At 41.5% G+C, this 26,608-nt stretch overlaps 3 protein-coding genes across 4 annotated transcripts in view; 1 reads left to right on the top strand and 2 right to left on the bottom strand.

Moving 5' to 3' along the window:
* pum3 (pumilio RNA-binding family member 3) overlaps positions 1 to 4,355 on the top strand; it is a 29,536-nt gene extending 25,181 nt beyond the window's left edge. The window contains exon 18 of the mRNA XM_060908311.1: positions 3,986 to 4,355. Within this exon, the coding sequence (XP_060764294.1) occupies positions 3,986 to 4,115 (130 nt within the window). The 3' untranslated portion in view covers positions 4,116 to 4,355. The remainder of the gene's footprint in view (positions 1 to 3,985) is intronic.
* Positions 4,356 to 9,202: 4,847 nt separating this feature from the next.
* Positions 9,203 to 11,317, bottom strand: kcnv2a (potassium channel, subfamily V, member 2a). The gene is made up of 2 exons (XM_060908359.1): positions 9,992 to 11,317; positions 9,203 to 9,588 (listed from the first exon to the last, which is right to left on the bottom strand). The coding sequence occupies exons 1-2, from the start codon at positions 11,315 to 11,317 to the stop codon at positions 9,337 to 9,339; spliced, it is 1,578 nt and encodes a 525-aa protein (XP_060764342.1). The 3' UTR covers positions 9,203 to 9,336.
* Positions 11,318 to 14,614: 3,297 nt separating this feature from the next.
* The window catches only part of vldlr (very low density lipoprotein receptor), a 43,620-nt gene continuing 31,626 nt past the window's right edge, over positions 14,615 to 26,608 (bottom strand). The window contains exons 8-19 of one of the 2 annotated variants that reach the window (XM_060908255.1): positions 26,039 to 26,158; positions 25,719 to 25,844; positions 25,289 to 25,460; positions 24,930 to 25,151; positions 22,786 to 22,904; positions 22,542 to 22,681; positions 21,256 to 21,397; positions 20,995 to 21,144; positions 17,617 to 17,679; positions 16,651 to 16,728; positions 16,390 to 16,559; positions 14,615 to 15,184 (exon numbers count right to left, since the gene is read on the bottom strand). In XM_060908255.1, the coding sequence (XP_060764238.1) occupies positions 15,149 to 15,184; positions 16,390 to 16,559; positions 16,651 to 16,728; positions 17,617 to 17,679; positions 20,995 to 21,144; positions 21,256 to 21,397; positions 22,542 to 22,681; positions 22,786 to 22,904; positions 24,930 to 25,151; positions 25,289 to 25,460; positions 25,719 to 25,844; positions 26,039 to 26,158 (1,538 nt within the window). In that variant the 3' untranslated portion in view covers positions 14,615 to 15,148. The remainder of the gene's footprint in view (positions 15,185 to 16,389; positions 16,560 to 16,650; positions 16,729 to 17,616; positions 17,680 to 20,994; positions 21,145 to 21,255; positions 21,398 to 22,541; positions 22,682 to 22,785; positions 22,905 to 24,929; positions 25,152 to 25,288; positions 25,461 to 25,718; positions 25,845 to 26,038; positions 26,159 to 26,608) is intronic. The other variant, XM_060908256.1, reaches the window with a different exon arrangement.

Genomic DNA, 26,608 nt, shown 5'->3' with positions numbered 1-26,608 from the left:
TCCCAATTATGAACTTTTAATAGATGATTGTGAATATTCACTTTCATAATCTTTCCTGTTGCTACATAATCATGTAACGATGTTCTCTTACCCTGTAAGTATCAACGCTATGGTCAAAAGTATGTGGACACCTGACTGTCACATCCATTTGTGCTTGTTGAACACCATCACATTGTGAGAACATCGGCTTCCGCACTTAGGTTTTAGAGTGTGGCTGTGGAGATTTGTACCACAGATTCACCCACAAGAGCATTAGTGACTGATGCTGGGTGAGGAGGCTTGGACTACGTTCAGACTGCACCCTGAAACGACCCATATCCGATTTTTTTTGCCCATATGCGACCTGTATCCGATTTGTTATTGACAATCTGAACGACACAGATCCGATTTTTTTCACATGCGACCCAGGCCGCTTGGATATGTGGTCCTAAATCCGATGCATATCCGATATTTTCACATGCGACTGCAGTCTGACCGGACAGGTCGCATTCATGCGACCTACACGTCATCAACAAGAGACAAACGTCACTATTCTGCGTTGGCTAATCCCGCCTCTTTGGTGGAAAACAACAACATTTGTACAGTTTTCAGAATTTAAAAAGACTTTTATAGAATTGATCAAGCTAATGGTGGATTTGGTAGGGACCTGGATGTTGATCTGTTAGCCTGATTAAATAAAACAGTTTCTATAACTGATTTATAACTTAAACCATCCTGTATTACAAGATTATAAGATTGTTCTGGAAATTTCCAGTAATTTGACACCTTCGGTCTCATTAGTCTGCTGCCCACATTAATCAGATTATTGTGTGAGTTCCGCCGCCGCCACAAAAACCACATCGCCAGGTCTCGCCTCATCTCCATAGCAAACCGCACTGGTGTTTCTGCACCTTGAGCCAGCGCTGAGAGAAGTTGCAGAATTCAGCTGGCTATAAACAATCTAAATAAATATTTATAAAAATGTAGAAAAAGTTTATTAATATGACGAAATAAATATGTGCAAATTATTAAGCCTGAATTAAGAGTTTGGTAATACAGCGGCCGTATCCCAAACGACTGCCTACTGAAGCTCGAGTGCACTATATAGAGTTTAAAAATCCATTACTTCCTAGTAACATGTAGTGCACTTATATAGAAATTAGAGAGACATTCAGGAGTCAACCCTCGTTACCAGGCTACATGTTTTCATTTCAGTTCAGAAACAAAAACACACACGAGACCTCACACTTTAACACTAACCAGATAATTAAACAAACAAACAAACAAAAGAAATCATTAAACATGAAGAGTGCGCTTTTTTTTGTTTACGTATTACGTAGATGTGCTTATTACGTGTCAATTTGCGCATGCGGGACACTTTTGGGTTGTTTTCCGTTCATATTGGAGATCGCATACAAGTCTCATATAATTGGTAATGTGAACAGCCTAACAAAAAAATCGGATTTCACAACAAATCGGATATGGGTCGTTTCAGGTTGCAGTCTGAACGTAGTGTTGGTGTGCAGGCAGTGTTCCAGTTCATCCCAAAGGTGTTCAGTGGAATCAGAGGTCCACATATAGGTATGATGGTCAGGTGTCCACATACTTTTGGGCATATTATGTAAAGAAATGAACATTGGATTTAATTTTCAAATGGAAGACCTGACCAATACAGTAAATTCTGTTACTAAAACTGAACAGTACAGTTTCACTGAAGCAAATGGCATAAATGAATAATGTAAACTCAAAAGCCTTGACCACTAAAACCTATAGATGATGAGGAATTCGAGATGGTTACAATTTGGTTAAGTATTCCTGTAATAGATGACAAAAAGATATTATAGTACAAAACCCTTGACTGAGATTACTCAAAAACTACAACCATGTTTCTGAAAAAGTTGGGATGCTGTGTAAAATATAACTAAAACAGAATGCAATGATTTTCAAATCATGGAAACGGTATATTTCATTGAAAATAGGACAAAGACAACATATCAAATGCTGAAACTGAGAAATTTTATTGTTGTTTGAAAAATATATGCTCATTTTGAATTTGATGTCAGCAACATGTTTTTAAAAAATTTGGGACGGGGCATGTTGCATCACCTCTACTTTTAACAACATTCTGTAAATGTTTGGGAACTGCTGTAGTTTTGAAAGTGAAATGTTGTCTCCTGTTTGCCTGACATACAATTTCAGTTGCTCAACGGTTCACGGTCTCATTTGTCATATTTTTCATTTCATAATGGATGACAGGCCTGAACTGCAGGCAGGCCAGTTTAGCACCTGGACTCTTTTACTATGTAGCCATGGAGTTGTAATACGTACAGAAAGCGGTTTGGCATCATCTTGCTGAAAGAAGGAAGGCCTTCTCTGAAAGATGTTATCTGGATGGCAGCTTGTTGCTTGAAAACCTACAATCATCATTCAGCATTAACGATGCCTTCCTAGATGTACAATCTACCCATGCCATGTGCACTAATGCACCCTCATACCATCACAGATGCTGTGCTTTTGAACTGTGCTCTGATAACAAGCCGGATGATCCTCCTCCTATTTAGCCTGGAGGATATGGTGTCCATGATTTCCAAAAAGAATTTCAAATTTCTGCTCAGCAGACCACAAGACAGTTTTCCACTTCGCCTCAGTCCATCGTAAAAGAGTTTGGACCCAGAAAAGGTGGTGGTGTTTCTGGATATTGTTTATATCTGGTTTTAACTTGCATTTGTGGATGCAGTAATGAACTGTTTTCACAGACGTTGTTTTTCTGAAGTGTTCCTGAGCCCATACAGTGATTTCCATTACAGACATGTGTCTGCTTTTAATGCAGTGTCTCCTGAGGGCCTGAAGATCACAGGCACCCAGTGTCAGTTTTCAGCCTTGTCTCTCGCATACAGAGATTTCTCCAGATTCTCTGAATCTTTTAATGATATTATGGACCATAGATGATGTGATCCCCAAATTCTTTGCAATTTTACACTGAGGAATGTTATTCTTCAATTGTTGCACTGTTTGCGCACGCAGTCTTTCACAGAGCGGTGAACCCCTCCCAATCTTTACTTCTGAGAGACAACGCCTCTCTGGGCTGCTCTTTTTATACCCAATCATGCGAATGACCTGTTGCCAATTAACCTAACTGTTTGAGAGATATTCGACAAAGTGTTTTTGCATTACATATCTTCCTGTCCTTTGTTGCCCATCTCAGCTTTTTTGAAAGGTGTTGGACATTTAAATTAAAAAAATGAGCATGTTTTTTTTGAAAAATATAATAATAATTTCCGAATTTCAACATTTGATATGTTGTCTCATCTCATTATCTCTAGCCGCTTTATCCTGTTCTACAGGGTCGCAGGCAAGCTGGATCCTATCCCAGCTGACTACGGGCGAAAGGTGGGGTACACCCTGGACAAGTCGCCAGATCATCACAGGGCTGACACATAGACACAGACAACCATTCACATTCACACCTACGGTCAATTTAGAGTCACCAGTTAACCTAACCTGCATGTCTTTGGACTGTGGGGGAAACCGGAGCACCCAGAGGAAACCCACGCGGACACGGGGAGAACATGCAAACTCCACACAGAAAGGCCCTCGCCGGTCACGGGGCTCGAACCCGGACCCTCGTGCTGTGAGGCGACAGCGCTAACCACTACACCACCGTGCCGCCCCTTGATATGTTGTCTTTGTACAATTTTCAAATGTAGGGTTTCCAAGATTTGAAAATCATTGTTTTTATTTACATTTTACAGAGTCCCATCTTTTTTGGAAACAGGGTAGTATGGTGGAATAACAACTGAATTTGAACGATGATGAACTTCCTCAGTAATCGATAGATTAATGTTTATTTGTGACAAATGTAGTGTTACTTCTGTTTACTTTTCTGCCAGTAACTTAACCTGGGTCGTGATGATGATAAAGGTTATGAATTGAAATTACCATTAGTAGTAAATCCACTTGATATGTAATGGTCTGTGTGGTTTCTGCATGTTTTTACCCTCTCCAGTCTCCTCCAGAGTGCAGATGAAGGTGTTGTGCAGGAAGTAAAGGCTGCTTTACAGTCCATTCGTACTGACCTACAAAAAGTCCAAAACTCAAAAGGAGTGGAGGCTCTGCTGGAGAAACTGGCCGAGTAAAATCTTGGTTTCGATGCACACTGCCTTTATACCCCGCAGCTTTCTGGTGCATTAAGGACATCAAGACGGTGATGTGAATTCTCAGCTGAAACTGTTTCCCAGTTTGTAACTAAGCAAGAGGACCTTAATTGCATAATGTAATGGGTTTTATAATTCTTTTCGATTTTTTTTTTTTAATGTAATGTAATTGTTCACCCTGGAATTATATGTATTTAAATACAAAATACATGAACACACACACACTGTTGCATTGGTCAATATGTCAAACTTGTTTAACAGTTCTTTAATCTTTAATATTAATCTTTAAATATAATATTAAATTAGTGCTGTCAAAAATGTCGCGTTATTAACGCGTTAACTTGACTCAATTTTAACGGCGATAATTTTTTTTATCGCGAGATTAACGCTCTGTGACATGATGCCACGCCCCGCACAGCCAGAGTCCTCTGCCCTCCCCCGAAGAGCCACGGTGCTTGGCTTAGGTTTCGTTTTCCCATCGGCGGCTCCAGCCCCACTTTGCAGTGGCTGTGACAAGACGTGTTATGCTCTGCAATAAAAAAAAAACATTGGTACAACCAGTGTTCGAACTATGCCGATATTTTCGGGGGGGTCCCTTATTTTCCCTTGGGGGGGTGCTTGCGCTTGTCTCAGAGCGCGACTCTCCATCGCGCGCTCACTTCGGATATGCAAATGCTTCCCGTTACACACGATTGCTATGTCAATAAACATCATTTTGCCAATATTTTAGAGACCCCCCAACCAGGGCTCGAAATTAACTTTTTTTCTTTGTGTCCCCCAGTGGTCCCGAATTCTGTGTTGTATTGTCCCGAATGGAAGCAATAGTGTCCCCATTTTTTTCCTCTCTGAAATAACCAGTGGTTAATATTATCATATGAAGTTACTATTATATTTGTAACTATGCGATTTTGAACCCTTTATATCATTTTTACAATAAGTCACAAAACACAAGTGACACATGTCCTATACATCATCTACTTCAAAATTACAGTTATTGCATTTTCAGTTTATTAAACTTTGGCGATCTCACTGTATGAATAGATACCCATTTATTTAAAGGGGCCAACTAGCTCATTCAGAAAATGTTTCAACTCCCTACATCTGCAGTACACTTTAGTTGAAAATAAGACCCCTTTTATGTTCATTTCATCTACTTATACCTTGAATATCTGTTGGCATTTATAAGCCCAACTTATCATTTTCACCATTACCGTTATCCATTTTTATGTAATATACCTGTTGCCCCATTCAGAGATGTTTTGAAAGCCATCAGCCATACCATCAATAGATGAAATGCCCTTGAGCAAGGCACCTACCCCAACATTGCTACAGGGACTGTAACACTGTAAAAAACTGTAAAGTCACTTTGGATAAAAGTGTCATATCATATAAGTGCAAACAAAGCAATGTAATCCAAGTTTTTTTTTTTTTTATTGTAACCTTTAGTCATAGAAATCATTTACATTATTTACAGTGCTTAATTTCATTTTCTTTGACCTAGATAAATTTCCCATTCATTTCTATGGAATTATTTGAAAAACTACACACATTTTCAAACATCCGCTGCTCTGGCATGCTTTCACCTAGAGACATGATTCAAACTTTAAAACGTAGAGAAACTTCTCCTCTGTGGATCTGGCATTCAACTTTTTGCTAGGTTCTATACTTTTGGATCAGTCCCAGCTCAAACACCATGTGGGTACCTGGAGAAATTCCGGCTTTATAATGGGTGTCTATTGCGTTACACACCAATGGAGCTCGTTAAGTTAGAGTGTAGAGAGCTTGGAAAAATAGCTCAAACTTTCTCATTTAAACTGTGTTTTCAGCCCCAATTTTCACTCTACACACACAATTTTCTCAAAAGTAGTAGCCACACTTGTCCTGATTCACACAATGTGTCTACCTACACGATAGGACTTGCAGTTTTTGAATGAGAAGCCTGAAAGTGAGGAGAGGACAGCCGCGCAGCCCCATAGACTGCCATTATAAACGTGGCTGCGCTTTGACTGTTAAATCAGAAAAGCCACTCGTTTTTAACTCGTTCTAGTGTCCTCAATTTTTACACTACAGACAAAAAAAGTACATCAGTGTGTTCAGGAGACCCTTGTGGCACTCAATGTGAAATAAGTTTGTGAATATCTCCTTCTGTTTTCGTGTAAACCCCGTTGTTTGGAGGGAGCGCTCTGACGGAAAGCTGCCCTTCTTGTGTGCCCCTCCCCCACCCGCACGCTGAGCAGAGAGAGACAAAAATACAGTCCAGCTCAGCTCCGGCAACTGTGACTGCTACGCGCACTGCATCACTCTCACGATTTCCCCCGGGGGAATTGTCGTCTCTAGATCTATTTTTTTCCATTGTCCCGGGATTGTCCCAGATATGATAATTTTGTGTCCCGATGACATTTTTTATGGTCCCCGGGACATCGGGACACCGTTAGTTTCGAGCGCTGCCCCCAACATTTCCCAAATCATGTTTTCAAGGGATCTCATGTCTGTTTCAGGGGATCTCGGATCCCCCGTGTACCCCCGTAGTTCGAGCAAGCCCATTCACTTTTTTATGCTGATAAGAGAATTACAATGGTTTTTCATGTGACAAAAATGTGCGATTAAATTGCGATTAATCGCGAGTTAACTATGACAGTCGCGACATTAATCGCGATTAAATATTTTAATCGCTTGACAGCACTATATTAAATACATTTCACCTTAAGTATGAAAGTGCGGCTTTGAAACATGAAGTCTTGCACGGAGTCACATGATTGCTTTTAGAAGTATAGAATTATTTGGACCTTGTCAAAATACAAAGCACAAAACTAGTTTTCATTTAAAAAAAAGGTTTATTTCGGTTGTTTGTAATTTACCGCTGAGTTTAAAATGTTCAGTTTTGAGGATTTTTCTCTTTCAGAGAAAAAGCAGGCACACTCATAAGAAAATGGGTTCTAGGGTTCAGTTGAACTGCACCACACCCGTCTGTCTTCACAGAATCTACAACGCTCGTGTCCTCATGTTCAAGGGTTCGTCTTTGAAGGATCTCGTACTTGCGTGATCATCAGTTTTAAATGAATTGCTTTTTCATTGGTTTGTTTTGTAGCTTTGTTCAATGGAAAGTCTCAAACTTTTAATTACAGTTTGTGTCTGTCTCTTTTTTAAAAGAAAAGTTACATAACTTTTTTGTTGATGCACAGTATACGTTTTTTTTTTTTCCACCAGCAGGCATGGTTTTATGAATTTTCTAATTCGTCAGGCGCACTAACCTTGTTGCTTAAAGGTCCCATGGCATGGTGGTTTGTTGATGCTTTAAACGGGCTCGTGGAGGCTTCCGGATGTTATATCCGCAGCCTTTCTCGAAATGAACCCTCGGCACGTAGATATAGCCTCCTGGGAGAAAGCCCCATTTCAGCGCTTTTCCCAGTGCGTCGTTTTGCTAATGAGAAGCAGGAGGCGGGGAAGGGTAGAGGGTGGGGGCGGGTCTTATCATTAATATTCATGACATGTAAACGTTTTACCTCTGATTGGCTAACAGCACTGTGACGCTACCTCCAGTGGGTCAGAACAAGCTGATGTGGGTGTCTTACTATGGCGAGAGAGAAGGAACAAACCGCGAAGGGAAAAATAGCGCGCGCTGACGTCATTAAGGTGCGACGCGAGGAAATAAAATAAATTCAACAAATGTTTGGGTTTTTACTGAACAAACAAACAAATAAAATGAACGAGTGACTTAAAAAAAAGAATGTGGGTGTCTTTGTAAAAACTGTTTTGATTGGCTATTATAACAGAGCATGCTGCATGCTTTTTGGTTTTGTAGCGCAGAGTACCTGGCTAACTGCAGGAAGCGGTTAGCTGCACAGCTAATGTAGCCATTGCAAGGCTAACGTGGCACCGATTTTAAAACACGGCAAAACGACTTAACAGTTATACACTTACTTGTTCGGTGTTTGTGGCTGATGCGGCAGGGATGCTTGGTACGGACCCAGGCTTCAGTGACAGTTGATGTGCAAAACCTGCCCTGTACTGTCCCAAGTTGTGGAAACATTCCTCAGGAAAATGCTTCCGACAAACATACACCGTCTTAGGTAGACTCGACGGCGTATTATTGGAGTAAATAAAATTAAGCCACTGCGTCTTCAGGGGCTCTCCCGTCGGCAGTAAAAACAGACTCCTTTCTGTGTTGTCACATCCATGTACAGCGCAACTTCCATGTTTGGTGGCAACTTTTGAGCTGGGCGGGCAATCCATACAGTGGGTGGGAATCCAGAGGGGGGGCGTGGGGATCATCTCCCTTGCTGACGTAGGCAAGGGAAGAGTTTATCAACGCGCCGTTTTGACGCGCCATTCTCAAATGTTGGGCATAGTTTGGTTTACACATTATGAAATTTCTAGCCACTGGGGTGACTTAAGAAGGTCAGAGGAACTCATTTTAACGTTAAAAAACCTCAGAAAGTGAAAATTTCATGCCATGGGACCTTTAAGACAATGTGTTTATATTAAGCCTAAATCGGCTTTTGCAGATTGAATCTTGTCCAGACGTTTGTAAAGGTAAAGGGTACTAGACATGCCAGATGCTAGCCCTTGAACTCATTATATTTATATATAAGCCATCCACACAGGATTATTTATTTTTATTCTCATGGATTGACCTTTTGACACATTCCTTAGAAAAGCCAGCATGTGCATCACTGTTAAAATGAGTGAGAACTTTGTGAACAAGTCAAATATATTCAGTATCCTACTGTGTGACCTTATCGGTGGTATTGGAGGACAAACACGTGTACATAATTTTACTTCACCAGGTGTGTAGGTGTTTTTGCACCATCACGAATAAAACGAAATAATATTTTGCTGACAGTTAAAATGAAATGCAATTCAAAGAAAAAAAAATGTGAAAAAGCATGTAAAAAATAGCTTTTATTTAGAAATTGAGCAATATTAATGAGCAGTAAAAACAGAGATCTAAAAACGCTAATGCGAAGCAATCATTGCAATGATGAGTGTGTCTCAGTGTGCTTATTCTAAAAAAATTAGGGCTCCATGTGTGATGGGATTTTTATTACGCATGTTCATTAGCCAAAGTACAATTGAAATAAGAAAAAAAAAACCCAACCCACCACTCTTTGTTGCTTTTATAGTAAAATCACTTGATTCCCCCCTCCCTCTTCCTAGAGCACTTGGCAGGACCTCTCTTGGCAGAATATCCAGTGGGTTAGTGTCAGGCTTCCTCACAGCACTCTACAAACTTCTTGACAGCCCTTTTGGCAAACCTCACCTTGCCACGTGCCTTCACAGTGGAGGTGTATTCATGGGATTTCAGCTTGGAGTAATAGTCGGAGAACTTGTTGTATAAGATGGAGATGGGCATGCCATTCAGAATAATACCAAATGAGATGCAGGCAAATGCAAAAATCCTACCCAGGGGCGTCTCTGGGAACATGTCACCGTAGCCCACTGTGGAGATACTCACCTATAGAACAAAGAGATGAACACTATTTAAATGCACTTGTGCAAGTGAACTTAATCATGTGTAACCGTTTAGAGTTTTGTGTACACTTGACCTGAGCAAAGGGTTGCGAAGAGAAATGTGTTGCATAGATTGCAAGGGCTGTATTCACACTAAGCCAGGCAATGTTTAATAGCATTACGTTATGATGTCACTGCTTGGCAACTTATACCTGATCAATGTCAAGTTGGGATACAAGGAAAGCCCTGTGCGCATAATCCCGGCTAGAAAACGAACACCACTTCAACTTGGACTATTGGGAATTTAACTTGAACAAAATAGTTGCATCCTGGAAAGGTCTGAAAGCCTCTTTGGATTATGAATTCCCCCTTCAAGATGCAGAAATAATACTAATAATAATACTTACAGCTGCCCACCACCATGCATGAGGTATGCTAGTAAAGTTTGTCTGGTGGACGTCGTGCTCCACAGTGTAAACCATGGCCGAGAAGGTGAATATTCCCATTGCGATGAAAAGGAAAAGGCAGCCAACTTGCTGATAGCATTGACGGAGTGTGAAGCCAAAGGCTCGTAGTCCAGTGGAGTGTCTGGCCAACTTCAAAATGCGAAAGATCCTCATGAGCCGCATGATGCGCAGGACCTGTCCCAGTTTCCCCACCCGTCCCACTGTCTCAATGTCACTGCCATGCTTCTCAAGGTCCTCATTTTCAAAGCATTCCAGAATCATCTGGAGATACAGTGGGAGGATGGCGATCAAGTCCACGGCATTCAGCATACTCCTCCCAAAACGTCTGACATCTGGTGTAGACACAAGCCGGAGCAAGTACTCCATTGTAAAGAATGCGATGCAGAAGGTTTCCACATATTCTGCATAGGTTCTCCCACTAAGCTGGCCAGTTGGCATTCTGTACTGCATCTCCTCCACGGTGTTGAGGGTCATGGCCACCAATGACACCAAAACAAATAAGCTGGAAGCCACAGCCATAACTTTGGCCGTGATTGAAGAGAATGGTTTTTCCATGAGGTTCCAAATTTTGTGACGCGTATGCCCGAAAGCCATTCCTCTGAACAGCTCTTCGTTTTCTTCTACCTCAATTTCAGCTTGCAGTTCACGCTGCACTTTCAGCTGCTCGTTCAACTCATCTTGTCGTTCTTCAAACGAGATGCGGCAACAGCGGTGAGTGTTCTTGATTCGGACACCCCAGTAGTTGATTTCCTCCAAGAAGTTGCGAGGACACAACTCATCTTTTATCCAGAGAACCCCAGTCCGATAGAAATTGAAGATGATGTGAAAGACGTCTGGGTCACGGTCAAAGAAATATTCGTTATTCTGGACAATGTAGTCATCGCAGAGGTCAAGCTTTCTGTTATGGTCTGTGTACGTTGCAAGTCGGCCAATTCTGGTCTTAGGATATTTGGCTGCCACTCTGTAAGATATCTGGTAAACCTTACCACCTACATTGATATTCAGCATGTAGTTTTTAGCTGGAGATGATATCTTCAGAAGGGCTGGCAAAACCTTGTCACCATCGTCATCATCATAATACTCTTCTTCGAGGTTATAGATATCTCGCCTGAGTTCTTGCATTGAATTCCATGGCTTCAGCCAGTTTTCCTGGGCAAACGGAAGCTCGTTCTTCACTGGATCACTGGGAGTAAGGGTTGTGCCCCCAAGCTTGTAATTGGGGAAAAGGCTTCGCCTCCTGCTCTTAAGCTTGAACATGGTGGTCATGTCCTCTCAGCCAGTCTCACCAAGTATTGAACATGCAAGAGCAAGCATGTCTCTAATACACCCCTCCCGCAACAGGGGTCCTAGCATACCAGAAGAGAGAAAGCAGCACTGACGGTCTAATGTTGCTGACTGAGAGGATCTGTGTGCTTAACGGTTTAAATACTATTATCCTCTCCCTAGATTCCCCACCCCAATGTCTTTCATTTGCCTTACATTCACAAATCTCAACAGACTTTAGGTATTATCCCATATGCTGGACACAAACACTAATAGGGTTTTCACTCTTTCCATACTTGATCTGGATTCTAAACAGAGGTGCTACTTCATTCCATTAGAATCTGGTGTTCTGTTTAGCTTATTTGGAATAATGTCAGCATCTACAAAAAGGAAACAATGACACCATCAGAGTTAATTTTGCTACTGATGCACACAAGCCAGGCAAATTGAAGCCATGGTCTAAAGGTTAGAGAAGCAGCTTTGGTACCAAAAGGTTGCCGGTTTGATTCCCTGGACCAGCAGGAATGGCTGAAGTGCCCTTGAGCAAGGCACCTAACCCCCAACTGCTCCCCAGGCTGCTCTGGGTACACTGTATGTCACTCTGGATAAGAACGTCTGTTAAATGCCTGTAATGTAATGTAATGCCATCACCCTAATATGCAGAAAAGCCTTTGAATGTCAAGTACATTAAGTCAACCTCTAATCCTAATTAACCTGAGCCATATAACCTTTTCATAGCGTTGCATCCACCTTAGTGTATACCTTGAATAGTTATTCCAAAAAATTTAGTAATACATGAGCTGATAGCCGACGAGGCGCGTAGTGCCGAGTAGGCTACAAGCCATGTATGATAAGATTGAGTGGAACTGTTATATCCACATTCACTGGATTCTGAGAGCGCATTTTTCTTCATTTCTGCTTCAAATGTAAGCAAACTGGTAAAATGACAATAGCAATTTATGAAAAAAGGTATAATTCTTTTTAAAAAAGTTATCAAGAACTACTTTTCCATAGTTTGTTGCTTTTTTGGGGGTTTTCTTTAGGGTTTTTTGGCAGTTAGCAAACCAACTTAAAGGTGCATTAATGCCACTGACTGGGCTGGAGTGTGGAACAAGAGATATTGGAGGGTTTCTTTGAGCCATTTGTCTCATCTCATTATCTCTAGCCACTTTATCCTGTTCTACGGGGTCGCAGGCAAGCTGGAGCCTATCCCAGCTGACCACGGGCAAAAGGCGGGGTATACCCTGGACAAGTCGCCAGGTCATCACAGGGCTGACACATAGACACAGACAACCATTCACACTCACACCTACGGTCAATTTAGAGTCACCGGTTAACCTAACCTGTATGTCTTTGGACTGTGGGGGAAACCAGAGCACCCGGAGGAAACCCACGCGGACACGGGGAGAACATGCAAACTCCGCACAGAAAGGCCCTCGCCGGCCACAGGGCTTGAACCCGGACCTTCTTGCTGTGAGGCGACAGCGCTAACCGCTACACCACCGTGCCGCCCTGAGCCATTGGTTTCTTTTAAATACTTAAAGCATATACTCAGAGCCATGGCTTCACTTTCGTTTATAAATGCCTTGAGACCTCAAGAATGGCACAGGAATAGTTTTAGCGCTAACAAATATAACATAGTAATTTTTACGATTAAAGTGATTTATATAGGTAACGGTGAGTGAATGACCTTGACATCCGTAACGTCACAGCAGGAAGTCTATTGGTCTCATCACCGTTTCCGCTATACTAAAACGCAACTTCGATCCTCCATTTTGAGCTAATTTATCACCATGCCACATAGATTTGTTGCTGCACCCGCCAGCAACACGACAGAAGGTGGATTTACATTGCATTCATGGTCCAAGAATGTTCAAACTGCAAAGATTTGGATGCATTTTGCAAGTTGTTCATGGGCACATTGGGTGCCTACGAAGTGGTCTCTCTTCTGCTCTGCACATTTTACTGAAGACTCGTACGAAACCTCTGATCTATTGAGGAGCGTTGACTATGAGCTTGTATTGAAAGAGGGTGCAGTACAAACAAAAAACTACAAGAAAAGGACAGTATTTCTCATGCCATTATCTCTAGCCGCTTGATCCTGTTCTACAGAGTCACAGGCAAGCTGGAGCCTATCCCAGCTGACTATGGGCAATCTTATTTTATTTTTTTGAAAAGCAAAGTTCAGTTGCACCAGTCCTCCCGGAGTGAGCTGAGAGTTGTTGCTAAAACCCGGAATGTAACATATCGCTTGGGCAGTGACCTCCCTGCGGTTGTTGCTAAAACCAGTGACGTCCCGTTCTGGGTTTTAGTAATTGCCTGAGCCGAGCAGTAATGGAGAAAGAGTGGACCAGCCGTCTTACTTCTAAACTGGATAATGCTGCCATCTTGCCCTTACGTGGAAATGAATTAACTGAGAACTGAATGAACAACTCAAAGTCAGATTGTTTCAAAACAGCCAGCCACAAGAAGCGAGAACACAGATGGGTAAGCTCTGACTCGTTTGGATTTTTAAAAAAAGTTTACCTGCATTTAGATTAATACATGTAACTTGTATTGTGTGTTTAAGTTACCGGTTTAAGATTAATTTGCTTCAGAATGTGATTGTTTCAGTTCATCTGATTATTTAATTAGCCTTTTACATTATCCATGAAAATGCATGCATGTTGCATAAGTTATAACACCCATCCTGTTTTAATGAGAGTCAACCCACAATCAATGAAGTCAAATCAGTCTTAGTTGAACAAGTCGGTAACGGTATTTTACTTTCACCATAAGATTATTTATATATGACTTTGGTCTATAGCTGTAAAAGGCCTCGGCCTTACAACTGGTTACTGCTATGACGTCATGCACTCTGGCATGGCTAGCTCAGTGGGGCAGCTCAAATGCCAACTTTGCAGTCAATTTTAACCCTTTAATTCCTATTTATGCAGCATACAAGAGTCAAGGATGGAGATACTATCCACTCAAATGTATTAAAAAAAAATATTCTGCATATCCGCTTTAATTTTGGGGCTTTGTTTTCAAGTAGTTCATTTCATCCTCTGTTGGTTCAGCAACACATGCCACTATTTTTTTTTCTATACTCCCAGTAGATGAGCTGATAGCCTAGTAATAGAGTAGCCAATCAGAGCCTGCGATTACTCATCCAGTGAATGTGGATTATCCATTTGTTAGGAATTTCTTATCCTAGTACAAACCCTGCAATGCCAAGGCTCTCTTCCTTTCTCAACACTTCTCATTTTCCATAAACAGCAAAATAACGTCAAGGAATTACTTTTGCAGTGATGTACAACAACCACCATTTCCTTTTATTTTAAGTATTTGCAAATTTCCTTGATGCAGATCATTTACTCCTTCCTGTACAATGCTATAAAAAGGTAACAGGAACAGCACGGACATACAAAATAGTTAACAAACCTCTTAAATACATTTTAATCTACCCTGGTCCTATACCCCACCATAGCAAAGTTGTTGGTCAATTGTATACAATCTTATTTACACATGACCATTTGACCAAAGTGCTTGGAGAATCCTGATTACTCTAAGTTGGGGATATTTACAGTTTTGTTTTTACAAAAATGTACCAACAGCACTCCTTTTATAGAGCTTACATCCTTAGTTATGTAGTGCTTTGGGCATGTTTATTAAGAGAAGGAAACAAGTAAATCATTGTATTTCACACACACAAAGGAGACACACACACCACCCCTAAGAAAAAACAATAGAGAAATGCACTTCGGAAGGCATCTGACTGTCAGCCTGCTGGAACAGCAGTGTTTGGCAAGTGTCACGTGGACAGTTCATAAATAGGAGCAGTTTAGAGGCCTGTTATGGCAAGTCATCTTCTGTGTTGACTATAGAAATCTGAAAAAGAACAGAAATGAAATTAAGTGACCCATAAAAATAACCACATCACAATAATACCATAGGACTAAAACTTACTGATTCATTTGGACCTTGAGATCATTGTAAGGATGATCCAGCCACAATAATCTGTGTACCATGTCCAAATTATGATGCATGACCTTATACCCTGGACTTGCAGTAGAACAGAACTACCATCACTATTCAATCCACATTCACTGGATATGAGCAATCGTGCACTCTGATTGGCTACTCCATCAGCTCATATACCATGAGTAGAGAAAAACATGGCAGAGCACGTTACTGAACCAACAGAGGATGAAATAACTCCCTCAAAAAAAAAAAAAAAAAGCAAAATATGGAATGAAGCATCTTATTTTTCAGGAATTACAGCATTTTTCACAAACTCACTTCACCAGTTTCACATTCCAAGCAGAATATCAGATGCTTTGTATAATCAAATTTGCAAAAAAAAAAAAAAAAAAAAAAAGCTGTTTCTCAAAATCCAGTGAATGTGGATAGAATACAGTTATTCCACTCACTACGCTCCTCATCAGCCATCAGCTCATGTACGACTTGATTTTGTGGAATAATTGCTAAAGGTATTCAGTGAAATACATTACATAATTCTCAGGATTGGTTCCTTTTGTGAAAGCTGAAACTAATCCAGCTTGAATAAGGCTCAACCCAAGAATATCCACCACATCCAAGTGCAGTCATCCTGACCTTTACAATAGATATATTTTCTGAGAGTTTAAATCCCCAAAGTTGCCACAACCATCTGTGTCCAGGAGTCCAAGACGGCAAAATTGGAAGAAGCGTTCTTGGTGGGGGAGAGATGCAATCTTTTCTCCATCATCAACCAGCATGACACTAGCCAATCATGTGCATCTGCAAGTTCATGCATGCAGAAGAGGGTAGACGGCGCTTCTAGTGCGTTACACTACCCTGCGACATAGCAGTTCGAAAAAGGGACAGTAAAACCTAACATTTCTGGCTCACAGTATTATTCCTGATGTACAATAAACCGAACATGACTGACTTTCTAGTTGAGCATATATTTTAGGGTGTACCATGTTCAATTAAGTAACCAGTTCATAATCCTGTAATATGACACTAGATGCAATTGTGAAGCATCGTCATAAGAGTATTAAGTGATGGGGAAAAAATAATTTTTATTCAGTGCAAAAATGGAAGTCACTCACAGCAGGATACGTGTGACCAACTGAGGCAGTTTGTCTGCTGATGTCGATGTTGAGATCTTCTTCTGTAGTCTTCAGATACACCGGATTGTCAAAATTCATGCTCTTTTTATTCTTCGTCTGCCAATTCCGCCACATTATATAACCCCCAACTGCCAGCATGGCCAGCAACACTACAGGACGGTCACATTGAAACTTTATACAAACAAGCAAGACACGTTTCCAATAGTAAGGAAAGGGAAGAGCAGAGTAGGATAAACTTACACACTGGCAAAGCTGCCCAGGCTGCAGCTGATCCTTTGGCTGTTTTCACTTCATGCATGGAGGTGCTGAGATTTCTCTCTGTATAGATTGATGAAAAATTAAAGTGCTCAGTGAGACACTGAAGAACACATTAAACATGATTCATTCAAATTGGGGAAGAAACTAGATTGCTAAGGAAAATGAAGACTTTTTTAGAAAAAAAAACCCAATCCAAAGTGAAACCTGGATGGTGATTAAATGCAATTTCATTAAATGATGAAATAAATTTAAGAGCACAGACGGTTTCAACAGACAGCCAACACCCCTTTCAGCAAACCAAGAATTTCACACCTGCCCTTTAGTTAATCTGATCACAAGTATTTGTTGAGGCCGAAGAGCCCAATCCAACAAGATCTACTCCATAAATGTGTTCGTGGTCTTCAGAGCAAGCACTCTGCTAAACAGCAGAGCTTACTGGCAGGTTCTGAGTACGCTGCAACCTTGCATTTTGGAGCGTCTGAGAGGGAAGGGTTTCAGTAGCGCAATAACAGTCTCCATGTCATTCCTTACACAAATACATACTGTTGACAGAAGGTTCAGCAACCAACCTGACAGATGACCTCTGTGCTATGGGTTGCGAAGTGCAAAGATGGTGAGTGTTGATAGTCCGCATTAAACACTGCATCTAAAACTAGGTCATAGTGCTGGACTAGATACCAAACAGGTCTATTTTTTGCAAAGTGACCACTACTGCAACTCCCCTTATTTAATCATGAGATAAACAGATGACTTATGAGAAGGGATATTGCATCACTTGGTTTGAATTAACCTCGTTGAAGGTTAAACACGTTTAGGTTCCAGCTTGATTGATGGATAGATGTTCCCACCATGCACTACAGGACAATCTCAAAAGCTACGAAGCCAGTTTGACTGCATGGTTTTTCATGCACATGCAGTCTAAAAACTTGCAATGGGAGACTGCATTACCTGGAGGATGTGTGGGGTGTACGAACACCCGCCCTTCATCTTGTAGAACAGCTGTAGATGCCACTGTTACAAAAGAGCACAGCGATGTAAAGCCATGGCCAAAGCCATCTATACTACTTATTTAGGAATCAAAAGGTAAAAGATGAATAACTGGTGACAGCATTAGAAAGCAAGCAAGGAGCTGGAATGGAAAAAAAAAAAAAACCCACGAGCTAACCATCAAATGATGGCTACCAACCAGGTGTGTGAAACTTGAAATCCTATTGGGTAGCTAACGTTACTAGAAAAGACTTCTACATTTGGCAAAACATATCTGAAAAGACTTCAGACAAGTTAGTGTTATTCATGTTAGCATAACTCCATTTTTACATGCTAACAATGTCCAAGTTAGCTAGCTGGGTGTTGATGTTAGTCGTGGACAAGGCTACAGCAACTTGGCAGGCAAGTCCATAGAAAGTCATTTGACTAACCAAACTGCATAGTGCTGTTTGCAACGTTATCACAAGCTCAAAGCATAGAGCTTTTGATAAAGCCCTTTTTTGTTGCAAGCTTTCTCTTGGAAAGAGACTTGTATACTTTTCTTGATCTAGTATAGTAGGAAAGCCAATATACATTTAGATGCTTTTGCAGGTTGGACGGCAAGTTTTTGTAGACCATGATGTGGTTCATTTTAGGCAAACAAAGCAAACATTTAAAACGAAACGAATATTTAATCCTTTCAGAAAACTGAAACACTGGTTCTAGGTATGGCCATGGATGTGTGCATTCCCCAGAAGAACCGTCTCCTTCCATTCTGCCATCAACTGAGTGTGTTCAAATAATGCTGCAGAGAAATCGTTGAACTTGATTTTATAGTCTATGGACATGACCCTAGTGATTACTGATAGGCTGTCTCAGTGTCACCTTGGGTAAAAACCAAATCACATTTTAGAAAAATAAATATCCACTTTCAAAGCCACTTCATAGTAACGAGTACCTTTCAAATGTAGCGAAGTTAGTCATAAGTTTGCAAAAAAAAACCCCGCAACACTCAAGTACAGATACTCAAAGTGTACTTAAGTAAATGTACTTAGGCCCTGTCCACACGGCAACTGATTCAGGTGAATCTCAAAATTGTTTATCGTTTCAGCCTGGTGTCCACACAGCACCGGCGTTTTGGGTGCCCCAAAACGAAATCTTTTGAGAATGGGTTCCAGAGTGGAAAAATCTGGGAATGGCGCTGTTGCAAAGTCGTCTGGATGAGTAGAACTGATTTGTTTATGATGACGTCACAACCACATGACAATCCCGCCAGCAAAAATAGGGAGGAAAAAAAAAGCGATCTCACCTCTTCAGATGTTGGTTTAAGTCTGACAATACATTCCTCAGAAAGGGCATAGAAGAACAAAGTAATCCATCAATGTGTAGCATTCAATTTATTCCAGACCGTTAAAGAATTCTGGAGGATCTCAGAATGTTGGCATACCGGCTTCCATCTACTCCCGTTCATTCCTCTTTCCGCATCTCCATTCAAAAAACAAAGCACATGATTTAAATGGACTATAGCCATAGGACAGGGAGTGAGAAGGTGTGCACGTGTGACAGGGAAGAACCTAGGCTCATGCTCACCCTGAATTTCTCTTAAAGTGAAGGCAGAAAAACGTTCAGCGCCTGGCCAGGCTTTCTATGTATTAATTTACATAGACGTTTTAATATGAAATATAAATAAGTGTCTTCAACAATAGATACTATTTTACGCTACTGACTAATAATCAAAACTTTATGTGGCTGATGCTACAGAAGAAGGGGTTTATGCGCATGCGTCTACTTCTATTGTTCTGGTGTCTCCGATGGGACCGTCTTACAGCGCACGTAGAGGTGTGGCATGTGTATTGCATCGTTTTCAGCAAGCGTTGCGTTGCCATATGAACCTGATATTTTACTGATCCGTTGCCCATATGGACACGATATTTATAAAAAAAAAAAATCTCGTTGCCGTTGTCGTGTGGATGTAGCCTTAGATACGGTCCACCTCTGCTGTGATTGACCAGGAAGATGCAGTAATGCCAACCCCTCCTACACCAAGCACAGCCAGTTTTGCTCCTGGCTGTAACATTTGAGATTCAGACTCATGATCTCCAGAAGATATGGCAATGATGTACCCAGTGATTCTTTTGGTGAAATTGGTGGAGTGGGAGCTCTTTGAATTAACACTGAATTGGATGATCAGTGGCTCAAATAGCAAGTGTCTGGGGGAAATAAAGACAGGAAATGGCAACACAAAGTTGGTGTACACTTGGGGTGGGGGGAATGGATTTGCTGCAGAAATCCATCCAAACCAAACACCTGGCTTGAGATGCACTAGAACTGTCAAAGCATTCGTTTTTAGTGCCAGTTTATTTTTATTTAAACTTCTAACATGATGTTTTACAGGAGTACCAAAACTCTTCTTTAAAATCATTTGGATACAGACATTTTCTTGATCTAGTAGTTTATAGGAAAGCCGAGAAAACGGCATCTCCAAGCACTTGCTGCAATTTTGATTGCTCTTAGGTGACCTTTAGCTGAAGCCCAGATACTTAGATGATTGACATTACAGTGGCTATTTGGCAGAAAACCATCACACTGGAATCCAGGTCTAGCTTTCTACAAGTTTACTGTCCTTCAAATCTCCTCACAAATGTTGCACAAATAAGACATCATCTGGAAGGCATTACAGCACTTTGGGTAAATCAAACGAGGCAATTTCAAGTGTGCACATGGAATAAAACTTCTTTACTGGAGGAGAAAACTTATGTTGATCTAGCTGTAGCTCTGAAGGGAAGGCCCATGAAAACCTAGCCCATTCAGACACAATGGAGTTAGAGTTCTTTATCTTCATCTGCTGAAAGCAATCATGCCAGAGAACGGTTTACTGCTCTTGCATTCTTCATGGAGGCAATTAGAGGGCTCTCCTGCTACCATCAATGTCTTGCATAGTTTAAAAAAAAAAAAAAAAAAGCCTCTTATTTTGTTTAGGTTTAAGAGCCATAAAAGTATTCATGCAGTGATGGCTGTCCTTGAAACCCCTTTCCTTAGTTCCTATGGATTCTGCTTTAGTGTCGTGCAGTTAGGCTTCATTGCCAAGTCCCATCCATATATTACTCAATGTGGCATATTCTCTGTGAAAGGAGTATTCAAAGCCCCTGCTTAGCTTCAAGAGGAGAGAAAGAGAGGCACAGAGGGGGTGAGGTGGTGGACAGGGCCTGAAGGGAGCCATCAAGCTGTACAAGCACAACATTTCAAACTGACACACAAGAAGCAATAAATGCAAAGGAAACTGCTGCAGAATGGAAGCTGAAGAATAGAGAAAAGTAAAGCTTTAGCACATCATTAACCCTCAAGACACCAGATACTTGCCTGGTCTACACTGCAAGCCATCTGAAGCCAGCTCCTGACCTTCAGGACACACACACGTATACTTGGGGGAGTGTTTGTTGATTTGAGGTGCTGGCAGGCACATGTAGGAACAACCTCCATTTTCTACCTTCTCGTTGCACCAGTTGGTGCCTATAGAGAAACAAAAAACACTGGTTGATCAAAGGTTTCTTCTCCCCCATTACAGACTAATTTCACACCATGTTTCTCTCTGCCTGCCATCCCCATAGCCAACACGCTCACCAGACAGTTGTACGAGTTCATGGTAGACAATAATGTCCTGTGGTTGATTCAGGTTGTTGGCCAGCATAGTCACATCTGATCCTGTAAACTTGTTTGCCCCATAAATAGCCTCACTCTCACCATCTGTCCAGAAAACTCGATCCTGTCAAAATAAGGCGAGGGGTGTTTTTTTTTTTAATAAAAAAAAAGTACCTGCCAACTAAAATCTTTCAGTCAAAAGACTGAGGTGTAGCTTTCTCCAGAAATAAAGTTAGCATGCAAAATTAAAGGACCCCCCCCCCCCCCCCATATGCAAATTTTACCTGCCACCATTAAAATAAAAATGTATATAACTGATCCTTATGGATCACTACTGTAAAAGAATTTAAAAAAGTACAGTAGATGCACTTTCCTAGTCAAGAGATGCATACAAAATATACAACCACTGATTACATCATCCTAGGAATAAGGAAAAGTATAATTTAGTTCGGGGCGGCACGGTGGTGTAGTGGTTAGCGCTGTCGCCTCACAGCAAGAAGGTCCTGGGTTCGAGCCCCGGGGCCGGCGAGGGCCTTTCTGTGCGGAGTTTGCATGTTCTCCCCGTGTCCGCGTGGGTTTCCTCCGGGTGCTCCAGTTTCCCCCACAGTCCAAAGACATGCAGGTTAGGTTAACTGGTGACTCTAAATTGACCGTAGGTGTGAATGTGAGTGTGAATGGTTGTCTGTGTCTATGTGTCAGCCCTGTGATGACCTGGCGACTTGTCCAGGGTGTACCCCGCCTTTCGCCCGTAGTCAGCTGGGATAGGCTCCAGCTTGCCTGCGACCCTGTAGAAGGATAAAGCGGCTAGAGATAATGAGATGAGATAATTTAGTTCGGTACTCTTATTTCTGAGGTGGTGTGGTTCATTTGCTTCATTAGGACCAGGGTTAAACCCTACTGCTTTTTTTTTTTTTAAATAAACTTGTGTTTTTGATCAATTACTGCAGCCCAAGCGAGAACATCTTGGACAACACTATGAAGAGCTGATCACAAACTTTGCTTGGGGTCCAAAAGGTTAGAAATTCTGTATGCTCTAGAAAAGCACAGTATAAAAATTACACCCATGTACTCCAATTTGGAATGGAGGGGAGAAAAGCTACATAGAGCAAAATTTGATGATCCAAAGTCCCCACAGTAGTGTAGTCTAGCGACTGTCTACAATATCTTAAACCCAAGCAAAACCAATTCAGGGAACCAATTTAAAAAGGCTGTTCATTTATGAGGCACCACAGCAACGTGGCACAAGGAAAGGACAAATACTCTCATACCTCAAACACCGTGAGGGCAAAGGGGTGAGCCAGGTAGTTATGGGACTGCAGGATTTTTTTCCGGTTATCTCCATTTAGATCCACACTACACAGTGTGTGCAGCTTGGAATCCACCCAGTAAAGCCTGCTTTTGATCAGATCTGTAGAGGCAGGACTAGTCAGCATTATTTCCAAAACAGGTAGCCATTTAAAAAAAAAGCCATCCTGCTCGTCATAACTCGAACTTCATTTCACCAGTACTTACCAAGGGCAATACCATTGGGCCACTGAATGTCCGTCTCAACCAGGACCTGTCTGTCTACCCCATTCATTCCAGACTTCTCAATCCTTGCTGGCTCACCCCAGTCCGACCAGTAAAGGAACCTACAGCAAAAACTTTTCAGAACTCAAACTTGAACAAATTATAATAAATATTAAAAAAATAAAATACCCCCCCCCCGCCAACCCTACACAGTCGTATAAGGCTCGAGTTGCAATTTCCCACCTAGTATACTGGATGAACAACAGTTTGAATATCCTATATATAAAAATAGCAAAGGAGAACCATCAGGAACTTCTAGGCCTTCAGAGAAGGCCCCAAAATATCAGCATTTCAAATGTTAATTTCTTTCACTCTAATTCTTTCATAGTTTAATTATAATTTCTCTTCTAATTCGGCCTCATTTTCCATCAAATTTGCTTCAGAAATGAAAGGGTCACCGTCCTGAAAACATTAAAGAGTTATCCAATGAGATTTTTGTCGTCTCACGGCTGAGAAGAGTTTAGAGCTGGCTCACTCAATGGTTAGGACTTCACTGCTGGAACAGAAGGCCATGGCAGTGCATGTTTATACAGGAAGTGACAGATGATTTAACCAATTAGATTTTGATTTATAGTGGGAGGGACCAAAATTTTATCACCCTCTGTCTTCTTGAAGGCCAGCGCAAGCTTAACTGCGAGTCAGTGCCATCAGCGCAGTAGTGAAGTCACCTTCTAGCTGGTGTAGCATTCATTAGTAGTGTTAGCAATCGCTAATAAAGTAGTCAAACCAGTGCTATCAAGAGCAAGTAGCACAGGCTAACAACCAAGAAACTAAGACTTCTGTCTCCAGAATCATCTTCCACACATACTCGCTACAGTATTTCACTCCTACTTAAATATTCATTTCCCTTTGTAATTTAAGCCGTGTTCACACTTGTACCAGTACGATAGTGGTAATAACTATCGATACAAAGTATACCGGTACAGTTTAGTGCATCTGTCCACACTAGCGAGAAATGTTTGTGGTTTTCTTTCACGGTAGTTGAGATGCGCGTGCGCGAAATGTTTCCGTGGTTACCGAGTAACTTCCTTCTGAGAATATGGCGGATGAAACAACGCATGTGTGCTTTTTGTTGTCAATGTACAGTCTATTTCTGGTGGTCATTTATTCAGTCGAATCGTATAAAACGCGCGAGGCAGTTGAGAAACAAAGAAAATGAATCTCACTTTCTCCCCTCCCTTCCTCCCCCCTCCCTTCACTTTCTCCCCCCCTCCCTTCACCTTCCCCCCCTCTTCCTCCCTTCTTCCTCCCCCCTCCCTCCCCCTTTCTTTGCTCCATGTAGCTCCACGGTCGTTTTGAGCCATTTTGACGTTTTATTTACAGCTGGAAAGCACGTGCGTATTGTATTGTATGAATAACCCGGAAGACGTAGGAATGGTTCATTGCACATGCGCATTATATTTGTATCGATACAGAACTGCTTCATCTGTCCACACTACAGCAAAGCGCTACAGTACCGATACTGTACCGGTACGAAACCCATACATTTGTGGGTTTCGTACCGATACAGTTATACTGCTACAGTACCGGTATAGTTGCTAGTGTGGACAGGTGTTGTGGTACGAAAGTAGTATCGTATCGGTACAAAATCCCTAGTGTGGACAGGGTATTACTTAGTTACATTTTAAATCAACATCGACAACTACACACAATGGAGCTACCTGGCAGCCTGCCACTCATCCCTTGCAAAATCCTTTGTTTTGTCTGGAGCTGCCAAGATTGTTTTACACCAAATAAGCAAAATACTCAATTACCCCAGATGTAGGTTATTGCAAACAAAGGGTAACCCTTTACCTATTCTTTAAGATATATTGCAAAGACTTTGAAAGGGAGATTTATTGACTGGATAATAAATGAAAGTGCATTGCAGATACTGCAAATTAGAAGTGTGCACCATAGTGAACTTTTTTCCAAGGCAAGGGGGGGGGGAATAAATTTTCAATGCCCAAAGTCTTTGGGTTTGTTTCACATGTCTAGTCTGAAAATTTTGATGAGGCCCAACAACGCTGAATGCCAGGACGAGGCACACCATTTAAAATTCACCTTATGATACCTTTATTCAATTTGCTTTTGTAGCATAAAGTTACCCAGAGAGAGGATCCACCACGATTGAAGCAGGCTCCTTTAAGTCCCTGTCAAACAACACTTTCTGCTTCGTGCCATTGAAGTTAGCCACGGCTATCGTCCTACTATGCAGATCTGACCAGTACATGTTCTTGTAGATCCAGTCCACTGCTATCCCGACAGGCATTTGGACATCAATCACTTTGGTGTGGCTGCTCGCATCTCCAGGCTTATCCAGTGCTGTACTGTGAAAACCAAGTTTAAAAAAAAAAAAAAAAAAAAAAGATTAAAAATGTTGACAAAAAAAGTTAACTTCATTTAACTACGTCAAGGTACTTCAATATTTACCAACCACCCCCTCACTGTGGGTTGGTGCAAGTACCTGAAGATGGCCTTCTGTCCCAGGTCTGCCCAGAAGATTTTCTGATGGCTGAAGTCTACGTCCAAGGCCACGGTGTTGCGCAGCTGCTCAACAATCTGTGTGTACTCACGTCTTTCTAGCCCCAGCTTCCGGATGTCTCTCCGGTTTGTGAAGATCAGACAAGGTTCCTTGCCTGCAATGCAAGAGATTGCACTAAAGGTCTGGAGTGATTGTATCGGCATTCATATGGCTTATGAACATTCAAGTCCAACCAAGGTTTGCTTCACCCGTTTGCCCTATGAATGGGTACATGTACACCAGCTTGACCTAGCAAATGAATCAGCACTGGTGATAAACTGGCTCCAGACAAAAGCAACCATCAGCAGTGAGGAGCCTTGAGAGCTCAGCTGATCAATTTCTCTTCTCCAGCACACAACACAATCTCACTTACCGACTGCCTTACACACTCCTGTACTGGAGTTCATCTGATAACCCTCATGACACTCGCATTTGTAGCCTCCTTTCAGGTTGATGCAAATCTGACTACAGATTCCAGGATTCAAACATTCATTGATGTCTGCAAGGGAGGAAGAAAAACACTGAAGCACTTCAGACAAAGCAACTACTGAACACTAGAGTAATTGTATGAATGGCATTTTGAAAATACTGGAAATGCAACTCCTTCGAAGAGCTCCCTTTTACAGCTTCACTCAGATAGACCCAGATGAGTTTTCAATCATTAATCTGGACAGTGTGTATGGCTTCACGCACCCCCACAGGTTTTATGATCGATGAGCTGCAACCCAGGCGTGCAGCCACATTCATAGCCAACCACCAAGTCATGGCACAGGTGTGAGCATCCACCATTGTTGATAAGGCACTCGTTTAGATCTGAAATGAGAAGCCAGGCCAGAGAAAAGAAACAAATGTTCAGTATTCTACCAATGTTGGAGGGAATGGTGGAAGCAGACAAATTGGACACAGAGTCCTTGGGATGCTTAATAAAGGGAGTCACAAATTGACAAATATTGCACTTTTGTAGCCACAATACCAAAATGACAAATGCAGAATTAGATCAAGGTTAAAATCAACCAGTGGTGCAAAAGGCAGGCTTTAGACCAAGAAAAAGGGGTTCCTCTTCCAAGCTTGTAGTACTCAAGTCCAGGACTCTGACTTGAGCCTCAATTTTAAGGACTTGTGACTTGACCTTAAGCACTGATGACTCAGAGTCATGCATTAACTGCATTCAGACTTGTAAATTGGAGAAGGACTTGGATTTTTTTCTTCATTTTTTGTAACCTGCCATAACTTGGTCATAAGATTTATCTACATTAATTTTTA

Source organism: Neoarius graeffei, chromosome 25 (genome assembly GCF_027579695.1).
Source record: "Neoarius graeffei isolate fNeoGra1 chromosome 25, fNeoGra1.pri, whole genome shotgun sequence".
NCBI classification, from domain to species: domain Eukaryota; kingdom Metazoa; phylum Chordata; class Actinopteri; order Siluriformes; family Ariidae; genus Neoarius; species Neoarius graeffei.
The sequence above is the reverse complement of the archived record's forward strand: the minus strand, read 5'-3'. Positions and strand labels throughout refer to the sequence as shown.

Excerpts from the sequence above, each read along its gene's own strand:
- kcnv2a (XM_060908359.1), bottom strand. The coding sequence starts at position 11,317 with ATGACCACCATGTTCAAGCTTAAGAGCAGGAGGCGAAGCCTTTTCCCC. Across the intron at positions 9,589-9,991 it reads ATGCATGGTGGTGGGCAGCT|GTGAGTATCTCCACAGTGGG; the intron begins GTAAGTATTATT and ends TTTGTTCTATAG.